This window comes from Ailuropoda melanoleuca, chromosome 6 (genome assembly GCF_002007445.2).
Source record: "Ailuropoda melanoleuca isolate Jingjing chromosome 6, ASM200744v2, whole genome shotgun sequence".
Classification (NCBI taxonomy): domain Eukaryota; kingdom Metazoa; phylum Chordata; class Mammalia; order Carnivora; family Ursidae; genus Ailuropoda; species Ailuropoda melanoleuca.
Window position 1 is genome coordinate 41,045,060 of NC_048223.1, and position 24,527 is coordinate 41,069,586.

The following is a 24,527-nucleotide window of genomic DNA, read 5'->3' on the forward strand; positions in this document are numbered from 1 at the left end:
TGTTTTAAACTGGGTTCCTTGCAGAAAGTGGTGGCTATTCTGTTCTTAGAGTTGCTGCTATTCTTTTCTTCGTTCTCCAGTTGAATTTGTAGGTGTTCAGAATTTCTGATAGCTATCTAGCTGCATTCCTGGGACCAGACGAAATTTAAGCCTCCTGCTCCTCTGCCATCTTGGACCTAAGTGGCGGTTCTTAAAAGAGTATGCAGCCTACCAGTGCTGGCTCCATTGGTGAGAAACTACAAGAATCGTTTAATTGTTTTGTCAAAAGGAAAGGGGAGGAGAGGTAATACCTATTTAGCATCTCCAAGCAGAGTGTTAAATGGCCAAGGGGAGACCAGACTGAAGATGTTACTGATTCCAAGGCTTGTACTGCTTTCATTGCACCGTGTTTCCCTCTTGGGAGAGGGAAGTTGGGAGTCTTCACTGACTGCCAGCATGTGCCAGGCCAGGGCTCCCAGAGTCAGCTCTATGGAGGACTGGTTCTTTGAAATGCTTTTGGAATATGTAGGTTTCTAGATAGTTATCAGAAATGTCCACATCATGCTTGCTTCAGCAGCGCATATACTAAAATTGGAATGATACAGAGAAGATTAGCACGGCCCCTGTGTGAGGATTGCAGGCAAATTCGTGAAGTGTTCCATATTTTTATATATATTTGGAATGTTAACCAAAAAAAACCCAAAACCCACACCATGAATGTAAATAGAGTTTAATGACTCCTCACACACCCAGAACCCCCTGTATGCATCTTGCAGTCACTAAACTCCTGAAGGATTGATTTGAAGATTAAATGAGTTAACCTATTTAAGGTGCTTACATGCCTAACACATAGTGAGTACTCAGTAAATGTAAGATGCTACTGTTACAGTTAGGCAGAAATTGCGAGTAGTATAGAATGGAGAAGCAAATAGTTTCTCGGGCTAGATCCTGGCATAGTAGGGGCTGGGAAGAGTGATGGTTGTTTCAAAGCTGCAAGCAGTTTACATTTGGAGCCCTATTTCCTCTGGACTTGCATGCCTGACCTCTGATTTAAGTCCAACCTCACCTCCCATCCCCGCTCCCTGTCTTTCACAGCCCCGTTATTGTCATAGCATTATTCACATCTGGAGTCGTGTATTTGTATTCTATCTCCCCAAGGAGTCTCCTAATTTCAGAAGTACTGGAACCTTGTGTGTGTGTTCATATTTACATCCCTAGCACTTAGAACTTGACCCATAGTGGTCTCTCAGCTTTTTATTAATTGAATGCATGGCTTGAATTTATCACATATAAGCCAAACTATCACAGTTTAAAAAACTCCCAGGCAAGTGTTCCATGTTTCCCCATGGCCAAAGTTAAAGAGTGAACAATGTCTTCTGAGAAACTTGGGGTGATAGTAATGGTAGTGGTTGTAGGAATTATTGAATAGTAAATTTAGGGGATGAGATGATCTGCCATTTCCCCCATGTGGAGATTCGTCTTCCATTGATACCTTAGTTGGATATAAGTGTTGCTTTGTGAACAAACATAGCTGTTTCTTTTCTTTTCTTTTCTTTTCTTTTCTTTTCTTTTCTTTTCTTTTCTTTTCTTTTAATATTTTATTTATTTATTTGACAGAGGGAGAGAGAGAGAGAGAGAACAAGCAGGGGGAATTGTAAGCAGAGGAAAAGGGAAAAGCAAGCTCCTGCTGAGCAAGGAGCCTGATGGGGGCTTGATCCCAGGACACTGGGATCATGACCTGGGCTGAAGGCAGCCAATTAACCAACTGAGCCACCCAGGCGTGCCAACATAGGTGTTTCTTTATAGAAGCTTGTTTGGGGTTACTGAATTTCTGAGTTGGAGGGCACCCTAAAAGCCATCTAATACAGATGCTCATTTTAGTAAATAGGGACACTGACATTTGCCCCAGTTCCACTTCTGTATCATCTATTTAATTTCAGAAGTGGCACTAGTTTTTGGTCATCGTATTTTAAGTCCAGGTATTGTCTCCACCTCGTTGTGCTACCTGGTCTCGTCTGTATGTTGAAAATAATGAAATCTATACTACCATGCCACATATGGGGACTACTCTGCCAGGTACATTTCAGTCACTTCATGTATATTCTTAACAAAGTCTCCCATTAACTCTAAAAAATGTTTTCTTATCCCCATTTTGCACCTGGGTTCAAGCTTTGGATGTCTTTGGATTCCAGGCTGAAACAGTTCTATCTGGGGGAAAAAACTTGTCTTTGGACACCTGGGTGGCTCATTTGGTTAAGTGTCTGCCTTTGGCTCAGGTCGTAATCTCAGGGTCCTGGGATCGAGTCCCAGATCGGGCTCCCTGCTCAGAGGGGAGCCTGCTTCTCCCCCTTCCTGCCGCTCCCCCTGCTTGTGCTCTCTCTGTCTCTCTCTCTGACAGATAAATAAATGAAATCTTAAAAAGAGAATGTCCTATATAAGTAAGAAATTCAAGTGTCACAAGACTTTGTTAAAGAATTCTTCTTTATTCTGAGTCATAAACAGTGGCATCACCCTCACATGCCTATGTTTGCAGCCCGTTGTATCATACTTGTGCAATGGTCGTATTTCTTTTTACTGGTATCCATTAATGATGCATGGAGCTTTTGTTGGTGAGTAAAACTAAAAAAACCAGATATTCTTTGGGAGACACGTTTTTAAAACAAAAGGTAGATTTTTAAACCAATTTAAGGTATTAACATTAAAAATGATTACTATTTGGGGTACCTGAGTGGCACAGTCCATTAAGTGTCTGCCTTCAGTTCAGGTCATGATCCCAGGGTCCTGGGATTGAGTCCCACAATGGGCTCCCTGCGTGGCGGGGAGTCTGCTTCTCCCTCTCCCTCTGCTGCAGTCTGTCTCTGTCAATTAATAAATTTAAAAAATTTTTTAAATGATTAATATTCAAAAAATAAAAATGATATATCACCTATGTAATATTCCTGTCATAAATGTTAGACTGTATGCATGAGGAAATAATCAAATAAGCTCAGAATATGGAACATTCTACAAGGCAACTAGCTTAGGCTTTTTTTTGTTTGTTTGTTAGTTTATTTGTTTGAGAGAGCACAAGCAAGGTGATGGGCAGAGGGAGAAGCAGAGCCCCCCACTGAGCAGGGAGCCCGATGCAGAGCTCGATCCCAGGACCCCGGGATCATGACCTGAGCCAAACACAGACGCTTAACTGACTGAGCCACCCACGCTCCCCTAGCTTCGACTCTTTAGAACAGTTAGTGACTTGGGGCACCTGGGGGGCTTAGTCGGTTGAGCGTCTGCCTTCGGCTCAGGTCATGGTCCCGGGGGTCCTGGGATTGAGCCCTCATCATGCTCCCTGCTCAGTGGAAGGCCTGCTTCTCCCTCTCCCTCTGACTGCTACTCCCCGTTTGTACTCTGTCTCAAATAAATAAATAAAATCTTTAGGGAAAAAAACAGTTAGTGGCTTGATAAGCAAAAAATGGTAAGGAAGTGTTCTGGACTAAAATAAAAGCTATTTAACTGAGAAAATGTGTGAGCCTTGATTGGTCCCTAGATTGGGAAGGAAAAATAGAATTATAAGAGATGTCAGGGAACCATCGGGAAGTATGAATGGAAATTAGTGGACTATTTGTTAGATTATACTATGGAATTATTATTACTTTTCTTAGTGTGATTCTTTTATTTTGGTTATGTAGGAGAATGTCTTTAAATCATAGGAGAGGTATGCTGAAGGAGGGGAGTTAAATGTCATTATTTTCAAATGATTCAATGAAAAAAATATGTAAATAATGAGAAAGCAAATGTGGCAAAATGTTAAAAATTATGAATCTCCATTTATATAACTAATGTTCTTGAAATGACAGTTGTTGAAATGGAGAAAACAAATCAGTGGTTGCCAGGGCTAGGGAGGCAGAGGGGGAAGTGAGTGTGGCTGTGAAGTATATCAAGAAGAATACTTCTGTCGATGAAAATCTGTGTTTCCTGGCCATAACATTGTTAGCATCCTGGCTGTGATACCATACTATGGTTTTGCAGGATGTTACTGGTGGGGGAAACTCGGTAAAGGATACAAAGAATCTCTCATTTTTTTTAAGTCTTACTTATTTTAGAGAGGAAGAGAGTGCACGTTTATGTTCAGGGGAAGGGGCAGAAGGAGAGAAGCAGACTTCCTCACTAAGCGCAGAGCCAGACCGGCATGGCGCTCAGTCTCGCAACCCCTGAGATCTTGACCTGAGCCAAAATCAAGAGTGGGACGCTCAACCGACTGAGCCACCAGGCACCCTCAATACTATTCCTTACAGCTGCATATGAATCTACAAGTAAACTAAGAATAAAAAGCTTAATGTAAAAAACAGTGAATCTAGGTGAAGACACTATGGGTGTTCATTGTATATTCTTTTTTTTTTAAATTTTTAAAAAATATTTTATTAGAGCATGAGCAGGAGGGGAAGAGGGAGGGAGAGAAAGAATTTTAAATTTTAAGTAGACTCTATGTGAAGTGTAGTGCCTGATGCGGGGCTCAATCTCATGACCCGAGATCACAGTCTGAACTAAAACCAAGAGTTGGATGCTCAACCAACTGCACCATTAGGCGCTCCTGGGGGTTCACTGTATATTCTTTCGGCTTTTCTGTAAGTATGAAAATTTTCAAAATTGAAAGTTGGGGGAGGGGGTTGGAGAATAAAAAGATCCAAAAAAAATTAATAGAAAAGTGGATTGGTGGGGTTTTTTAAATCAAAAGAAAGTTTCCTTCCTTCTTTCTTTCCTTCCTTCCTTTCTCTTTTAAGATTTTATTTATTTGTGGGGCGCCTGGGTGGCACAGCGGTTAAGCGTCTGCCTTCGGCTCAGGGCGTGATCCTGGCGTTATGGGATTGAGCCCCACATCAGGCTCCTCCGCTATGAGCCTGCTTCTTCCTCTCTCTCTCCCCCTGCTTGTGTTCCCTCTCTTGCTGGCTGTTTCTATCTCTGTCAAATAAATAAATAAAATCTTTAAAAAAAAAAAAAGATTTTATTTATTTGTCAGAGAGAGCAAGCACAAGCAGGGAGAGCGGCAGGCAGAGCAGGGCAGAGGGAGAAGCAGAATCCCCGCTGAGCAAGGAGCCAGATGCGGGACTCAATCCCAGGATCCTGGGATCATGACCTGAGCTGAAAGCAGATGCTTAACAGACTGAGCCACCCAGGTGTCCTAAAAGAAAGTTTCCTAAGTGGGAAATATTTGTAAATTGTAGAGGACAATTTCTAAAGACTAATCTTTATTAAGTACAGCTTGTATTTTGAGTTCAGTATCCAGGAAAAAGTAAGAAATGTCATTAATTTGAGATTAAATGAAGTTAAAATAATCTATTGCGTCATGGCTGGCTATACCTTCTCAAGGTGTTGTCTTTCCTCCCCTCCCTGCCATTGGCAATCCCATAGTCTTTATTATTATTATTACGGCATTGAATGAATGTGAAAAGGGCTGAAAGATTTAAAGGATCTAACATTTTTTATGGTTCCTTGATACACTAGACGCTGCATTTTTATTAGCTCTGTAAATGTGGTTACCTGGAAGTATTTATTCTTATTAACTTTTATAACTTTATTGTCTCCTTTCCTTTAAATAATCAAAAGCTCAGGTATGTTTCCTCATGTTGAATGTTAACTATGTTTTGTGGCTACTGCTATGTAATTTTGAGGAAGCTTCAAAGTTTTTGAAAACTGGATAAGCATCATGTTGTCTCCAGAGTGTGATTTCATGGTTTAGATTCTTGTCACTTACCTGACATCAAGGCCCCAAATCCCAAGGGAAAGAAAGATTTCTGCCAGCCCCTCTCCCAAAAAATCATCTACCATAGTATACGATGAGGCTTAGTCCAGAAAGATCTCTTGTGAACAAGAAGAGATGGGATGATTTGACTGCATTGTGCTCACAAATGTTGGGATCAGTGATGCTTCTTCTTTCATGAAAGAAAAAGTATTTTTTTGGGATGCGTGGGTGGCTCGGTCAGTTGAGCATCTGCCTTCGGCTTGGGTCATGATCCCAAGGGTCCTGGGATTGAGGCCCTGCATTGAGCTCCTTGCCCAGCGGAGAGCCTCCTTCTCCCTCTGTCTGCTGCTCCCTCTACTTGTGCACGCTCTTTCTCTCTGACAAATAAATACAATTTTTTAAAAAGATTTATTTATTTATTTTGAGGGAGAGGGAGAGAATCTCCCACAGCCTCCCTGCTGAGCACCCGGGTGAGGGGCACGATCCCACCACTAGAGTTCATGACCTAAACCAAAACCCACGTCAGACACTCAACTGACCGAGCCACCCAGGCACCCCCGAAAAAGTATTTTGTTTTTGAAGCATTTGTCAGAACAGTTAAAATGATAGTACTCAAGGGGCGCCTGGGTGGCACAGTGGTTAAGCGTCTGCCTTCGGCTCAGGGCGTGATCCCGGCGTTATGGGATCGAGCCCCACATCAGGCTCCTCCACTATGAGCCTGCTTCTTCCTCTCCCACTCCCCCTGCTTGTGTTCCCTCTCTCGCTGGCTGTCTCTATCTCTGTCAAATAAATAAATAAAATCTTTAAAAAAAAAATGATTGTACTCGAGCAGTTTTAGACTTGATTTAGCAGAGATTTTTATGTTAATTTTGGAATTTGGTTTTCAAATAAAAAATATCTAATTTTGAAATACTGAATTATGGGTCAAGAATCATTAATCTTGGAAGGTATATGGATACTTAATCGTGTTAAGGAAGCTTTTTAAATGTGTTAATCTTAGGGGCGCCTGGGTGGCACAGCGGTTAAGCGTCTGCCTTCGGCTCAGGGCGTGATCCCGGCGTTATGGGATCGAGCCCCACATCAGGCTCCTCCACTATGAGCCTGCTTCTTCCTCTCCTACTCCCCGCTTGTGTTCCCTCTCTCACTGGCTGTCTCTATCTCTGTCGAATAAATAAATAAAATCTTTAAAAAAAAATGTGTTAATCTTGGCTTTTGGATTTCTAAGCATATGAAAGTATTCTTGGCCTGGAAATTATGAGTTCTTATCAGAGTAGTTTTCTAATTGTTAAATGTTTCTGTATTCCAACTTGATTATAAACTTTTTGAAGGTATTGTGTATATATATATATATATTTATAGTCTGCTTTTGTCTCCAGAGTCTTGCGTAGTTCCTTGAATATATAGGACTTTGATATATTACTGGGGGGCAGATCTAATATTTTTGAATATATAGGACTTTGATATATTGCTGGGGGGCAGATCTAATATTTTTCAGTGAACACAACATTTTCAGCCCAGATGTCCTGGTGGACAGAGCTGTAGTCTTTACATAAGTGATGGTAGGTTTTCATTGTGCTTGACTATGGCTAAGGGAAACATTTCTTTAAGTTTTTGGAGGAGTGGCTTCTAACTCACTTATAACACTAATATGCCATTGTAGTTGAGAAAGCCCTAACTGTGGCAACTTCATTAGGAAGAAGACAGAAGAAAACCTAGGGCACATTCACTGTACGACTCTATTTCTAAACAACTGTAAAACTTGTGTGCTGGCAGATCAGGGAGCAGAGAAACATGAAGGGACAAGTCAGTCCTCTGGGATCACTGATCAAGAGAAGGAGTTGTCCACCAGTGCTTTCCAAGCTTTCACGGTAAGCAGTGATCTCTTTCTGTCGACTCCATTTTTAGGATCTGTTGAATATGAATCTTATTACAATTAATTTTTAATTTATAGTTTTTGCTCTGCAATAATTCAAGAATTAAGTTTAGAGAGTAGGTTTAGTTTTAATATTTAAAAAATTAGAGTTTAAATATGGTAAAAGGAATGGGAGTAATTTGAGCCATTACCAAGTTTTTGTGTTTTCATAAACATGTTTTAACTCTTACAGTGTTGTTGTTAAGTATTTAAAACTTAGATTTGTGAATATGTGGGTCAGTCTTTTCAGTTCACTGCTTTGTTCAATTCTTTTTCTTGAATGTACTTTAAAATGGAACCCCAGGGGCACCTAGGTGGCTCAGTTGTTAAGCGACTGCCTTCGGCTCAGGGCGTGATCCCAGGGTCCTGGGATCGAGCCCCGCATCGGGCTCCCTGCTACACCGGGAGGCTGCTTCTTCCTCTCCCATTCCCCCTGCTTGTGCTCCCTCTCTCACTGGCTGTCTCTCTCTGTCAAATAAATAAATATAATCTTAAAAAAAAATTGAATTTTCTGACATTAAACGATATGAAACATAATCAAATAAGATTATCAAGTTACATACATGTAAGCAGAATTTGATACTTGGGTATTCAAAGTGTATATACTGGAAATTAAAAATTGGAATAATTAATCATATTACCTTTCTTGGCTAGCCTCAGCTATTACGTCCTACTAGCAATACACACACACACATATATGTGTGTGTGTGTATCATGTTGTTTTATACATACATAGAGGTATATGGTGTACCTATGTGTCTGTGTATGTCTTATACAAGTATTGGTGTTAGAGTTTGAGTCTTCGGAAATATCTACATTTTTTTTCCAGCTTTATTGAGATACAATTGACATATCCCAGTTTATTAATTGATAGGAATATTGCTTCATCTAGTGACTTTAATTAGTATATTTAGGGGAGTTGTAGGTCTTTTCTTTGTGTGTGTGTGGTTGTAGGTCTTTTTAAAGCGTTTTCTTTTCTTTTTGTTTAAGACTTTGTCAGAGAGCATGCACAAGCAGGGGGAGTGGCAGGGAGAGGGAGAGGCAGACTCCCTGCTGAGCAGGGAGCTGGTGCAGGGCTCAGTGTGGGGCTCGATCCCAGAACCCTAGGATCATGACCTGAGCCGAAGGAAGATGCTTAACCAACTGAGCTTCCCTGGCGCCCCTTAAGAGTTTTTCAGTGAAGAGTGAAATATATTTGGAAATGAATGTATAGTTTTAAAGCTGATATGTAATTTTGTCTGTGTTTTTTTGTTTTAGGCTGGAAATTATGATGCCTGTCTGCAGCACCTTGCTTGCTTGCAAGAAGTAAACAAAGATGATTATAAAATAATTTTGAATACAGCAGTGGCTGAGTTTTTTAAAAATAACCAAACGACAACAGATAGTTTAAGACAAACACTTAACCAGCTGAAGAATCAGGTGATACATGAATAAATTTAGCTATAAAAGTACTGTGGTATTCTCTCAATTGTGCAATAGAAATACTTAAGGAAAATTAATAGAGCATGTCTGATATTGATAGCACAATTTCTAATGTATCTAAAACACTTGCATTAATTTTATTTGTATGAAATTATTATTCCAGGAAATGAAAGGTATGTTGTATAATTTTATTTTCTGTTGTCTTTTTAAATTGAACAGAATAGACTAATATACCAAATTTGAATGAACTTAGGAGTTTTGAGAAAAAATTGAAGTGGAAATATATGAAAAAGCTTAGCTGCTGAGAGTATCTTTTTTATAACTGCAAAGATCCGATTAATTACAATAAATGTCAGATTGTTTTAGCACTTTGGATCAGGACATGATTAAATTGAAGATATTCTGATTTATATATGGTTTGGGGCTCGTTTTGGTCATTGGTCAAAACAGCAACATTGGGGCGCCTGGGTGGCTCAGCCGTTAAGCGTCTGCCTTCGGCTCAGGTCCGATCCCAGGGATCTGGGATCGAGCACCGCATCGGGCTCCCTGCTCTGTGGGAAGCCTGCTTCTCCCTCTCACACTCCCCCTGCTTGTGTTCCCTCTCTCGCTATGTCTCTCTCTGTCAAATAAATAAAATCTTAAAAAAAAAAAAAAAAAACAGNTTTGACAGAGACACAGTGAGAGAGGGAACACAAGCAGGGGGACTGTGAGAGCGAGAAGCAGCCTTCCTGAGGAGCAGGGAGCCTGGTGCGGGGCTCGCCCAGGTCCCTGGGATCATGACCTGAGTCAAAGGCAGACACTTAATGGCTGAGACACCCAGGCGCCCCAGAACAGCAACATTTCTCACATCACAGTTAAAGCTTTGATAGTCAAGAGGGCTGATGATGATGATGATGCTGGTGAGAGGATCAGATAGCAGACATTTATTGCTTATTTTGGAACAAGGCCCTGCTAAGAACCTTCTATGCAGCGTCTCACTTACTCTTTCCAATAGTCCTATGAAACAGCTACTATAATTTTTCTCATTTTACAGATGGGAAAGCCGAGGTACAGATAGCTAGCATAAATTGTCCAAAGACACAAAGCTCTTAAATGAAAAGAGCTCCATCAACTCTGACTTGTTTGACTCTAGGGCCTTTGCTTCTGATAACTGCTTCACGTTGTAGAAAGTCTAAAGGCCTTTTTGAGCCCCTGTCCTTGTTCATGAGTACCCCCATATGGTAGAGTATCACCCTAATATGTGATATAGTTAGAAATAAGTGACCCCTTCAGGCTCTTCATAATTTTTTACAGGAGTAAAGCTTCTCTACAGTATTACCCTAAACATGGTATAGTTAGAAATAAGTAATCTGTTCAGGCTCCTCCTAATTCTTTACATGAGTAATTTTTCAACCCTATTACAGTTCTTCAATGAAAATGAGAATAACAGGAGTGCCTGCCTGGCTCAGTTGGTAGAGAGCATGCAATTCTTCTTCTCCTTCTTCTTTTTAATGAACATATAATGTATTTGTTTCAGAGGTACAGGTCTGTGGTTCATCAGTCTTACGCAATACACAGCGCTCACCACAACACGTGCCCTCCCCAGTGTCCATCACCCAGCCACCGCAACCCCCCATCCCCCTCCGCTCCAGCAACCCTCAGTTTGTTTCCTGAAATTAAGAGTCTCTTATAGCTTGTCTTCCTCTCTGGTTTCATCTTGTTTCATGTTTTCTTCTCTTCCCCGATGATCCTCTGCCTTGTTTCTCAAATTCCACATATCAGTGAGATCCTGTAATTGTCTTTCTCTGATTGACTTATTTCAGTTAGCATAATACCCTCTAGTTCCATCCATTGAGCATGCAATTCTTGATCTTGGGCTCATGAGTTCAAGCCCCACCTGGGTGTAGAGATTATTAAAAAAAAAAAAGAGAGAGAGAGAAAAGAAAATGAGAATAGTAGCCAACTTTTATTAAACACTTATCTGATTCCAATTTCCATATTAAGTGCTTTTTATGTTTTATCTCATATAATCCTCACGTTCAACCCTTAACATAGGTACTTGTAATCTCAGTTGTAAAACTGGGTTTTAGGGAGCCTAGTAATTTTAATTTATATGGTGAGGAAGGGGAGGAGCAAGATTTGAACCAGACCTTCTGACTTTTTTTTTTTAAGTGTGGGGTTTGAACTCACGACCCCAAATATCAAGAGTTGCATGCTCTATAGACTGAGCCTTGCAGGCATTCCAGACCATCTGACTTTTGAGCCTGTTTTCATAGCTACCCCAGTCTTCAGAAATTTATATGACACTACATTTCTTTATTCTCTAGTCTAGCTCCAGAATCAAAGGAAAGATGATATTTGTGGCTATCTAGTACACATGCCTTATGATTCCATAGACTGTTTCTTCTACAGAACATTTATTTGGGCTTTGAATACAGGTTTACCCTTAAAACCTGTTTTAGAATAAGAGACTCCCTGCAGACTTCCTATTAAGCCAAAAAAACTGCTTTTTGAAATCCTTTCACTAGCCTTAATTGGTTTTTTTGCTTTTATTCTTTTTTTTTTTTTTTAAAGATTTTATTTATTTATTCAACAGAGAGAGAGACAGCCAGCGAGAGAGGGAACACAAGCAGGGGGAGTGGGAGAGGAAGAAGCAGGCTCATAGCAGAGGAGCCTGATGTGGGGCTCGATCCCATAACGCCGGGATCACGCCCTGAGCCGAAGGCAGACGCTTAACCGCTGTGCCACCCAGGCGCCCCTTTTGCTTTTATTCTTGATAAGGCTGGTTCAATAATCCTCCTCATGCCATCCAACTCTCTTGCATTTCCTGGAAGTGTTTGTACGTGTGTCTCTTAGCTTTCTCTAAATCACACTTCTGTTCAGAGTCTTACGTCCTTGGCATAGTTACATGCCTTTACAACCTATTCCACTTTTATTAATGTTTTATCTCATTTAACAAGTAGTTTTTGTTCTGGCTGGAGCGATTACTAATGTTTTTGGTAAGTCCTAGAAAATGTTGCTGTTATTTATGTTGTGTGTTCAACCATTTTTGCTTTGCTTTGTTTTTTAAGAAGAAAGAATTTATTTATTTATTTATTTATTTATTTATTTATTTATTTATTTTTATACATTTGCTAGATAGTACTCGCCAGCGCACACACAAGCAGGGGGAGTGGTAGGCAGAGGGAGAAGCAGGCTCCCCGCTGAGCAAGGAGCCTGATGTGGGACTCTCCCCCAGGACCTCGGGATCACAACCCCTGCTAAAGGCAGACACCTAACTGATTGAGCACCCAGGCGTCTTACTTAAATAAAATCTTTAAAAAAAAAAAAAAAGTCTTAAAAACAAACCGATAGCAGTCCCTGCCATTTGACAGCAAACTCCCATCACTCAGCAGCGAGTAATCTGCTTTGTCTGTTTATTTGCCTACTTATGGCTATTTTGTGTAGGTGAATGTTCAACCATTTTTGAATCCAAAATTCCTTGATTTGTCCAAAACCCCCTTTTCTGGCTAAGGATGAACCCTTTCTTAGTTCGTTCTCTCTCCATTAATTACTACCAAGAAGTATTGTTTTACTTTGGAAATGGAGTTTTCTCTAAGGAGACTATTTTTAGTCACTTGAAGACTATGACTTGGTAAGTGAAGATTATTATACAGAACCTGCAAACTCACAGAGATGCAAGTGCTTGTGGTCAGAGAGGACCAATTGTTAACATTTGAACCGCCCTGTCAAGCTCACCATGTGGATGACTGACGTCTACAGGTGTCTAATTACAAATTATTTTGTCACGAACTTTCTGGTTCCTTGCCATCAGCCAAACCAAGTTTGTTGAGTTCATCATGTATATCAAAGTCCCACTGCTTAATATAGGGAAGTGTCAGTCTTAGAATTAATTACTTAACATTGCTCAATAATTTGTTCCAATCTTTAGGGGCACCTGGGTGGCACAATTGATTGGGAGTCCAACTCTTGTTTTTGGCTCAGATTGTGGTTTCAAGGGTCATGAGATTGAGCCTCATGCAGGGCTCCAAGCTCAGTGCAGTGTCTTATTGGGACACTCTCTCCCTCTACCCCTCCTCCCCATGCACTCTCTCTCAAATAAATAAATAAACCCTTAAAAAATAATTTATTCCAATTTTAATAGTGGCAAAGAAAGATTAGTTTTAATACAGATAGAATGCTAGTTTTGTGTGTTAAATAACAGAATGGTTGCAAAACTTGATTAAAATTTGCAAGCCTATTGCAGCTTAGGGAGGGGGGTATGCAGGTAGTCATTAGCTTTAAAATGCAAAGTGTTGTGATTTTTTTTTTTTCTGGTATCAGATGTAAATGTTAGTGTTTTAGCAAAGCCATTAAAAGCCTATTTTTATTACTTAAAACGTTTTTTTTTTTTTTAGTTGTAGGAACAACCTGAAAATTAGAGGAATATCAGAAAATATACTTCCTAGGGGCACCTGGGTGGCTCAGTCGTTAAGCATCTGCCTTCGGCTCAGGGTTTGATCCCAGGGTCCTGGGATCGAGCCCCTCGTCAGACTCCCTGCTCTGTTGGGAGCCTGCTTCTTCCTCTCCCACTCTCCCTGCTTGTGTTCCCTTTCTTGCTGGCTGGCTTTCTCTCTGTCAAATAAATAAATAAAATCTATAAAAATATATATATATATATATTTATACACATATATATACACACACACACACTTCTTAGCTATAAAGCCTTGGGCAAGATAATTAAGCTTTTTGTGCTGGTCTCCTTATTTATAAAATGGAAATGATAATAATATTTATGTCCTCAATGTATGGTGAGGATCAAATGAGATATTCTCTATAAAACTTTTAACATAGTGTGCCTAGCACATAGTTAAGTAGTTAGCTATTGTTTATTAATGTTTAAATTTTACTTTAGTTTTTATAAAATGGAATCAAGGTTATGTATACATAGTGTATAACAGTGCATACGGGAAAGGTCTTGAGTTTTAACCACTCCCAGGGAGACTAGAAAGTGGGGGACCAACTCGGAAGCCATGTTGGCAGTTAAAACATTGATTCACAGTGGCAAGGAGGAGACTTGCCTTACTTTGTGCTAGGTACTACATACAGTCCATGAAAATGTTTTAGTTAATGGAATTTTATTATGAATAAAATAATTTTGACTATATGAGTATAATTAAAATCTAGAGGTCCTGTTGAAAATGTGGAAAAATTCAGAGTAAGAAATGTTGGCCTGTGTTTCTGTTTGTTCATATAGATTCTTTCACTTTTGCTCTTTATTTTCTGACTGACTGTTGTGAGAACATTTTCTTTGTTGATTTTGTTTCATAGGTCCACTCGGCTGTTGAAGAAATGGATGGATTAGATGATGTAGAGAACAGCATGTTGTATTACAATCAGGCAGTCATTCTTTATCATCTGCGGCAGTACACAGAAGCAATAGCAGTTGGTGAAAAACTTTACCAGTTCATAGAACCTTTTGGTATGTACTGTCAAAATTTTTCTGTCAAAAATTTTCCCATCTTCAGGGGACTTGGGTGGCTCAGTTGGTTAAGTGTCTGACCCTTGATCTCTGCTCAGGTCTTGATCTCAGGGTTGTGTGATCGAGCCCCACGTTGGGCTGTGCACTGGGCATGGAGCCTGCTTGGGATTCTCTCTCTTCCTCTCCCTCTGTCCCTCCCCCACTCTAAAAAAAGAATTCCCTATCTTCTCATACTTGGAGTGGCCCCTGGTACTTTTTACCTAGTTAACCAAAATCAGGGAATTACCTGTTAGTATTTAAAGAAAGAAAAAAAGCTGTGTCAGGTTTTCTTAATAACTAGAAAAAATAAAAATAACATTACTTTTAGATGAACCCAGGTTTTCTTTTAGGATTTCCTCTCCACCCTTCAATTTTTTTATTTTTTTAAAGATCTCATCCACTCATTAGAGAGAGAGAACAAGAGAGAACACAAGCAGGGGGAGCAGCAGAGTCAGAGGGAGAAGCAGGCTTCCCGTTGAGCAGGGAATCCAGTGATGTGGGGCTCGATCTCAGGACCCGGGGATCATGACCTGAGCTGAAGGCAGACCCTTAACCGACTGAGCCACCCAGGTGCCCCTGCCCACCCCTCAATTTTTAAAAATAACTGTTAGAAATGATGTTACTGATTGGAAAGACTTGGTGATTTTGTTTTTTCTCTGCTCTTTAAACACCACCTGGTGTACACAGTCCGTTCTTACTTGAGCAGTGTATTAAGGAGTGTTAGGTGATGTGAAGGAACAGTGAAATATTTTGTCCATTGCCTCACTGACATTTTTGTAGGTAATCATAGAATAGATAGTACAGACAGTGCTAGCTTTTTTGGTATCTTACAGTTACTAGCCTTGAATAAGTATAGTAAGGTGAGGGCAAAGGAACAAAGAGGGAGCAAATAAAGCAACAAAGCCAGACTCAGGAAATGGTTGTTAGAGAGGGCTGTTTCCAGCCCACAGGCAGTCAGATTTCAGTTGTGATTCACATTTTTGTCTTTCTCTACATTACTTTCTTTTAAATTCAAAACACCAATGCCAGTTCCTGATTTATAAACACCTAATTGCTGCTGTGGTCCCCACAAGACAAGAGGCTCCTGTGCTGGCTCCTCTGTGGGGCTTTGGGAAGAGTTACAGGGTTCCCTTTTGCTGTCAGCCATTGAACAGCTGCTTACTGTCGATCCAAGGAGGCATTTTCAAGGTGCTCCTCTTCTGTGCTGAGGGCATGGTGGCTGGACAGATTGAGCAGGAGAAACGCCAGTGGTGACGATGGTATAAATTTTGACCTTCCCTATAAACTAGAAATCAGAATTATACTCCTAGGGAGACACAGCTATGTTTTTCTGTAAAGCTGGGAGGGGGGGTTGTTTGTTTTTGTTAAAGTAATCTCTACACCTAAGTGGGTTTGAACTTATGACCCCGAGAGCAAAAGTTGCATGTTCTACCAACTGAGCCAGCCAGGTGCTGGTTTTTAGAATTTCTGGAACAGTTCATGAAATCCCGTTGATTTATACTGTGGCTGAGTATGGAACCAACTAGGTAGAATTCAAATCCATTTTTCTTCTTTGAAAATTATTATTGGTCTTTTTATTTTATTTTTAATTTTAAAGATTTTGTTTTTAAGTAATCTCTACACCCAACATGGGGTTCAAACTTACAACCTCAAGATCAGGAGTCACATGCTGTTCCAACTGAGCCAGCCGGGCACCCCCATTATTGTTACTTTTAAAAACGTTACTACTTGGGGGATGCCTCGGTAGCTCAGTTGATGGAGCATCCAACTCTTGGTTTCAGCTCAGGTCATGATGTCAGGGTCCTGGGATTTAGCCCTGCGTCAGACTCCATGCTCATCGGGAAATCTGCTTGTGGATTCTCTGTCTTCCTCTCCCTCTGCCCCTTTCCTAGCTCGTGCACACTTGCACTCTCTCTCACTCTCTAAATAAATCTTTAAAAAAAATGTAAAAATGTTACTACTTGGTTCTTCTGCAACATGTATTTTTGAGCATATACTGTGGACCAAAACTGTTCTTGGGATGTGAAGATAATGCAGTGAATGAAATAAAGTCTTTACCCTCATTAACTTACATTCCAATGGGAGAGAGAACAACACAATAAATATATATTGTGAGGTAGCTGAATGCCATGAAGAAAAGCTAAAACTGGATAAGAGGATAGAGATGGATTGGGAATGTTATTTTTAGATAAGGCAATCAAGGAAGGCCAGGCTAAGAGTATTTGAAAAGAGACCTGAATGAAGAGAAGAGGTGAGCCTCATGGCTCTTAAGGGGGAAGGCATTCCAGCCACAGGTGATAGTATATGCAAAGCACCTGCAATGAGCTTGGGTTTGGTGAGTGAGAGGAATAGCAGAAGTCCGTCCTGACTGGAGCTAGTGGGGAGAACAGAAACAAATGAAGTCGGAAGTAGCAAGGGGCAGAATAGATAAAGTCCTGTGACCTAGGTAAGGACTTACTGTTTTAAGAGTGGTGGGAAACCCTTGGCGATATGTGACCTTTGTACACCAGCCCCCTTTATCTTAGTTTGAAATGGAATCCACTCTGGCTGCTGTGTAAGAGCAAGAATGGAATCAGGAAGATTTGTTAGGAGGCTCTTAAGGGCTTTTGAAATTTTCTGTTCTTGATTTTAGCATTCTTTTTTAGACCTTATTTTTCTTTTTTTCTTCTGAAAGTAAAAGAAAATAGTGCTATGACGTACCAGGTTACCCTTCCTCTCTTTTTGGGCTCTTCTTCCTTTGAAGTCCTTCTTAGAGTTGAAAGGAACCTCAGAAGATCACCTGGCTCACCTCCCTGCCTTCAGGCAGGTGAAGTATTCTCCCCATTTTATAGTCAGCTAGCTGAGGTCTAAAAATCAGCTCAGTGGTGTCTAGAGGCCACATACCTAGTAAGTAGCTAAGCGGGTACTGGAATTGAGGTTTCCTTTTACCTAAAGTAGTACTTCTCAGTTCATGTGTTGGTGTTTGGTGGATATTTTGTCAAAGGAGGATCTGTCACTAGGAACCCTTCAATGAGAGGCCTTGAGGTGCAGAATAGAATAGAATAGAATAGAATAGAATAGAATAAGAACAGAATAGGTATTTTAAGTTGTTCCATTCGGGGCTCAGGTGATGAACATTCATTTAAATAAAGACTGACTTAGTGTTGGCTCTTTAGAACTTTTTGGGGAGGAGTGGTCTGAAATGTTTGCTTCACTTTGGATTATAACTTTTCTTTTCCTGTTTTTTTCCCCCCAGAAGAAAAATTTGCCCAAGCAGTGTGTTTTTTGCTTATAGACCTATATATATTAACCTATCAAGCTGAGAAAGCTTTGCATCTTCTTGCTGTCCTAGAAAAAATGATTTCACAGGGCAACAATAACAAAAATGGGAAGAATGAGGTAAGTATTCAGAGGTGATTAGATTAAAATTTGTGGTTAATATTTGGGGTTATTAAATATTTTAACAGCTTTATTGAAATATAATTCACTCTACAGAATGGTCGCTATTGTTAATTATACCATAGTATTACATACTCGAAAATGGCTAAGAGAGTAGATCTTCCAAGTCCTCAGCACAAGAATAAAAACCTTTTGTAATTCTGTATAGTGTAGTGATAGATGTTTTAACTAGACTGATATATTTCGGAGTATATACAAAAAATCATTGTATACCTAGTAGTGTTTATGTCAATTATACCTCAATTTAAAAATTTTTGTAATAAAAATCAGAAGGATTATGCCTACCCTCAGGCAGAAAACAGGGTAGGTAGGGAGAGACAGATGAGTTAAAATTTTGATTAATGGGGGCAACTGACTGGCTCAGTTGGTAGAGCGTGTGACTCTTGATCTCAGGGTCGTGAGTTTAAGCCCCACATTGGGCATGGAGCCTACTTATTTAAAAAAATAATTTGACCAGAGACCTAAAAAAAAACAAATATAATGCACATCTATAAAATTTAACGTTTTAAAGTGTACAATTCAGTGGCTTTTATTATACTCACTGAGTTGTAGAACTGTCATCACTATCTAAATTCCAGAACATTTCATCACCCCAAAAAGAAACTGTGTACCTGTTAGCACTTTTTCCCCTTCCCTCAAGCCCTGGCAACCGCTAATCTACTTTCTTTTTTTTTTTTTGTTTTTAAAGATTTTTTATTTATTTATTCGACAGAGATAGAGACAGCCAGCGAGAGAGGGAACACAAGCAGGGGGAGTGGGAGAGGAAGAAGCAGGCTCATAGCAGAGGAGCCTGATGTGGGGCTCGATCCCATAACGCCGGGATCACGCCCTGAGCCGAAGGCAGACGCTTAACCGCTGTGCCACCCAGGCGCCCCCACTAATCTACTTTCTATCATTATGAATTTGACTGCTGGACATTTCATATAAATGGAATCATATAATATGTCCCCTTTTGTGATTGATTTCTTTCACTTGGGATAGTACCTTCAAAGTTTGCCAAGTTGTAGCCTGTACTTCATTCCCTTTTCATGTATTTCATTCCTTTTTATGAACATATAATCCTCCACTGTATGGATTTGCCACATTTTTTTTATCCATCAGTTGATGGTCATTTAGGTTGTTTTCCACATTTGACTAATACAAATGATGGTGCTACGAACATTTGTGTACATATTTTTGTGGTGGCATATATGTTTTCATTTCTCTTGAGTATATATTTAAGAGTGGAATTGCTGGATCATATGGTAATTCTATGTTTAATCTTAGGAGGAACTACCGGCCTGTTTTCCAGAGTAGCTACACTATTTTACATTCCTACCAGCCTTTCACGAAGGTCCCACGTTCTCCACATTCTTGTTTTGTTTTGTTTTGTTTAACATTGTAACCATCCTAATGGATGTAAAGTGGTATCTCATAGTGGTCTTAATTTCTGTGCTTACTAAGGGTATGTGTTAGCATCATTTCATGTGTGAAATGTTAGTTTTATGGAATGTAAAGATTAGAATTATAGAAACCCACAGTCTGGGTAAACAGGGCAGCTATCACCAGAGAAAATTTCATATTTAAGTTCTTCAGAAAGAGTGTATATTTATGACCTATTCTGGGATAAGAGACTTGTTGTACGTTAAGGATACTTCTTAGTTCTCATGGGTTTTTTCTTTTTAAAATTTTATTTGCATTTTTAATTATTTTTTTGAAGATTTTATTTATTTGAGAGAGAGCTCATGCATGTGCGAGCTGGGGACAGGGGCAGAGGGAACAGCAGTTTCCCTCGGAGCAGGGAGCCCAACATGGGGCTCAGTCCCAGGACCCCAAGATCATGCCTTGAGCCAAAGGTAGATGCTTAACTGACTGAGCCACCCAAGTGCCCAAGATTTTCTTTTTAAGTAATCTCTGCACCCAACGTGGGACTCAAACCTACAACCTCGAGATCAAGAGTCACACACTCCACTGACTGAGCCAGCCAGGTGCCCCTCATGTTTTTTGTTTTGCTTGTCCTCTAGTTGTCAAGGAATGGTTCTTTTCCTGCCTGCCCTTTTGTTTAAAAAAAAAAAAAAAAAAAGGAGTACTTGTAGAAAACAGATTGTTAACAATATCTTTCTTTCTACCTGTATAAGTTCTTGAAGTTTAAAAATAAGTATCTGGCATTACTTTTTACAATTTAACAGGTGTAGATAGAAGATAATTCAGTTAAATCATCTTAGCATTATTCCTAAACACTGTGTAGTAAAATACTTTTATATTCAGTACTTATGAGAGTTGATAAAATATAATTCATTCAACAGATGCTTGCGTCCTTTCTTAGATACTGAAGTGACAAAAATAAAAACCTTGCAATTCACACTTTGTGTGAGAGGAGAAAGATGGGGCAGCATCTGTCCAAGGGCTGGGAGGAAGGCGGGTAGGGACTATTTTGGAGAAGTTTAGGGGTGTCTGGGTGGCTCAAGTCAGTTGAGTGTCCGACTCTTGATTTCGGCCCAGGTCATGGTCTCAGGGTCATGAGATCAAGCCCCACGTAAGGCTCTGTGCTCAGCGTGAGTCGGCTTGAGATTCTCACTGCCTCTCCCTCTGCCCTCGCCCCCCAAATAAGTAAATATTTATTTTGGAGAAGTTTAGATGTTTGATTTGAACGATGTAATACAATTCAACTAGTCAGAAGCAGAAGGAGGGAGCAGAATAACTGTCATGGCAGAGAAAACTTCACAGAAGGTGTGAGAGTGGTACATTGGAGGAATTTCTGATAATTTGAAATGCATAGTATACCTGAAAAATGTGAGTATAGGAGATCAGGAGAGGAGATTGGCAACTCAAATATTGGTCACATTGTGAAAGATTTTGGATATTACTAGGAATCTAGCATATGATGTTGGCAGTGTTTATACCAGAAAAAGTTTTTTAGAGGGAAATGGCATGGGGGCACCTGGGTGGCTCAGTCGGTTAAGTGTCTGCCTTTGGCTCAGGTCATGATCTCGGGGTCCTGGGACTGATCCCCATGTCAGGCTCCCTGCTCAGCAAGAGTCTGCTTCTCCTTCTCCCTCTGCCCCATGCCCTCCTCTTGTTCTTTCTCTCTCTCTCTCAAATAAATAAAAATCTTTTTTTTATATATCAAAAGTTTAAAAAAGGGGCACCTGGGTGGCTCAGTCAGTTAAGCGTCTGCCTTTGGCTCAGGACGTGATCCCAGGGTCCTGGGATCCGGTCCCACATTGGGCTCCTTGCTGAGGAAGGATCCTGCTTCTCCCTGTCCCTCTGCCTACAGCTCCTCCTGCCTGTGTACTTTCTCTCTCGCTCTCTCTGACAAAAAAATAAAATCTTTAAAAAAAAAGTTTTAAAAGAAGGAAATGACATGATCTGTTCTGGGTTTCAGAAAGATTATCTTGAGTTTTGCCTGAGTAATAGCCATGCTTTTTAAACCTGGCATATCATTATGTTCAATGAGGGTTTCTCAAAAGTGGAATTTTCTTTAAAAAATTTTTAAAAAGGGGGGGACACGTGGGTGGCTCAGACGTTAAGCGTCTGTCTTTGGCTCGGTTTGTGATCCTGATGTTCTGGGATTGAGCCCCAAGTCGGGCTCCCTGCTCAGCGGGAAGCCTGCTTCTCCCTCTCCAACACCCCACTGCTTGTGTTCCCTCTCTTGCTGTCTCTGTCAAATAAATAAATAAAATCTTTAAAAAAAAAAAATTCCTGTTATCCACTCCGGACTGTTAACCTGAATCTCCGAGAGTGACACCTGGGATTCTGTAGTTTTAAAACGTTCTCTAGGTGATTCAGATAAGCTCACTTGTAAATCACTGATTTAAATTATGGTAAAAAATTTTTAATTTTGGTTAACTTTGTTTTACCACCCTACAGACTGGTAATAACACCAACAAAGACGGATCAAATCATAAAGCTGAAAGTGGAGCCCTAATAGAAGCTGCAAAATCAAAGATACATCAGGTAGCATAAGTTCTTAGAGAGGCTGTGCATCACGTATGTTAACTAATAGTTACGAATGATGAAGAATGTGATAGATCACTGAAAGCAGTAAATAATTCAAGGCATGTATGTATGTTTGGCTTTGAAGTATTATAACTTAAAAGCATATTTATCCTTCAGATTATATTTGCTTAAAATGATAATGCAGTATCCTTTTTTTTAATTACTTGATAAACAATTGAGAGAAATGGCCTGGGAATGTATTGGATGATAAAATCAGTTTGTAGACTACTAAATTCATTCTTAGTTAGCCAGGTGCAGATAAAAATTTATAGGAATTAGATAATTGCTGAATCACTATATTGTGCACCTGAAACTAATACTGTGTGTTAATTGTACTGGAATTAAAATATTAATTTTTTAAAAAATAAAAGAATTGTTAGGATTTTTGCTTGGAATTTAAGTATAAATTTTATTCTACCATGTTTTTTGTATTTTAGAATGTATTCTAAGAAGTACAGTAAGATAATTTAAGGTATTTAAGATACCTTATTAACCTTTATTTAAGGATATTTAAGATAATTTAAGACTTGTTTTTGCAAGTAACTGGTATAACTATGTTGTAAACAGATTAGGCTGAATTTCCATTTAACTAGAAAGTAAAACTACTTCAGCATGTGTAAATCCATCATAGTTCTCACATACTAGCATTTTCTTTTGATAGTATAAAGTAAGAGCTTATATCCAAATGAAGTCCCTGAAAGCATGCAAAAGGGAAATCAAGTCAGTCATGAACACAGCTGGAAATGTAAGTTTTTTCTTGATTTTTCTTTTCTTTTCTTTTCTTTTCCTTTTTTTTTTTTTTTCCAATTTGTAACTTTCATGTCCTAAAACTTTCTTGTTTAGGTAGTAGATATTTGTCAGTCTTAAATAATTTATTTTAGTCTTGACATTGAGTTGTAAAGTGGTGATCATACTGTGTCTATAATTTAATACTTTTCTCATTTAAAATTATAGCAAGCATTTCCCCTTGGTGTGTAGCCCTCAAAACCACCATTTTCAGTAGCTGTCTAATATTCTGGAAGTGGTTTATCACAATTCAATTCACGTAAACATTTACTATTAGACACTTCAGGATTTTTTTAGTTTATACTCAGAACATTTATTAAAGATCAACAGTTCAGCTGTAGCCCAAACCTGCCCCTTCCAAATGATCTTTGCCTTGACAATACCTTCAATTTGACTAATGCTGCTAGAGTATTTGAGATAAAATTCCTGCTTCCACTCCCTCCACCCCACTCCTCCACTGATACATAATTTTTAAGACTGTGGAGGGAAAACACAGAATTGTGAACATTCTCGATGCTTTGGGGAAAACTGTTAATTTTAAGTATGAAATCATAAGGAGAAATAATTTGGCTTTGAAGTATTGTAGTAGTTTGTAGTAGGAACGGTTCAGGAAAATTGACCCTAGAAATCCTAGGCAGGCATCAGATTAGTCACTGGGTCAGTACTCAAGTGACTTTTGAGGAGAAGAAATTGTAGCCAAGGTCTGAGGGGGTTGAGGTAGACTTGAGGCCAAGAGGGAAAAGCCTAACTAGCCAGCCAACCACTGTCAAATCTTTTTTGAGATAAAAGACATGATCCCTGCCTTAACGGAAGCCATAGTCATAAGGGAGGGAGAAACAGGAAAATAAATAATTGTAATGCAGGGTAATGGTAATACCTAAATCAGGAGGAAGTACTGCTACCTGGAATAAGCATTGGAAGCCCTTGTTTCCTCAATGACCAGGAGACAGAGCAAAGCATGAACAAGGACTTAGAAGAAGAGCCTGTAGCTAAGCTAATGTGAATAAATGATGAGACCAGTGTTCCTAATGTCCTCCTGGAATGGATATTCAGTCTGCAGATCTGTGCATGCTTTTACCTTCTAACTAGGTACGATACAGATGATCCTCCACTAGGAGGATTCTTAAGGGAAGTGAAACATGGTCCGCCATCCAAAATGTGGTCTTTGTCACAAGCAAGATTAGTTCTCGAAAATAAGGCATTCTTTTAGGCAGTTTGTCCACTTTTTTCCCCCCTATTTGGAAAGGCATTGGATTATTTATATCCCTTTGGGTTCTAATGAAGATGCCTCTGTATCCTAAAAAATAACGGAGACCTCTGGTCTCTCTAAATAGTCATTGAACTGAAGGACCTAGTTAAATTGTCTTCCAGTTAGTAGTACAAAAATGAAGACAGTCTATTGATGATCTGTAGACTGTATTCTTATACATATATACTTTATGGGTTTTTTTAGGCAGAACCTTATTCAGTTGATAAGGTGCTCTCTGATAGGTTTAATTTTTTTAGATAGTCAATGAAAAATTGTGAAGCTATAGTTTTTTGTGAGCACGACTTAAATGATTCATTTATGCCAATACAGCAGTAGGATTATGATCTGACAATAGACATCTGAAAACAAAATATAAGCAACTTATATTTTCTTTACAGTCCGCACCCTCTCTGTTTCTTAAAAGCAATTTTGAGTACTTAAGAGGCAATTATCGAAAAGCTGTGAAGCTATTAAATAGTTCAAACATTGCTGAACATCCAGGATTCATGAAAACAGGTAAAAGAAAATTGTGAAATTCTAGTTTTCCTGGCTCTTCTGTCTT

The 24,527-nt window shown here is 39.5% G+C and overlaps 1 protein-coding gene and 1 non-coding gene across 2 annotated transcripts in view; both read left to right on the plus strand.

Moving 5' to 3' along the window:
- Positions 1 to 24,527, plus strand: part of CNOT10 (CCR4-NOT transcription complex subunit 10) — a 78,658-nt gene that overhangs the window by 2,901 nt on the left and 51,230 nt on the right. Inside the window, exons 2-8 of the mRNA XM_034663554.1 lie at positions 7,472 to 7,566; positions 8,868 to 9,029; positions 14,325 to 14,475; positions 17,750 to 17,892; positions 21,802 to 21,888; positions 22,592 to 22,675; positions 24,364 to 24,481. Of these exons, the coding sequence (XP_034519445.1) occupies positions 7,472 to 7,566; positions 8,868 to 9,029; positions 14,325 to 14,475; positions 17,750 to 17,892; positions 21,802 to 21,888; positions 22,592 to 22,675; positions 24,364 to 24,481 (840 nt within the window). The remainder of the gene's footprint in view (positions 1 to 7,471; positions 7,567 to 8,867; positions 9,030 to 14,324; positions 14,476 to 17,749; positions 17,893 to 21,801; positions 21,889 to 22,591; positions 22,676 to 24,363; positions 24,482 to 24,527) is intronic.
- On the plus strand, positions 543 to 647 carry LOC117802888. The gene has a single exon (XR_004626398.1). It is a non-coding gene; the product is annotated as a U6 spliceosomal RNA (small nuclear RNA).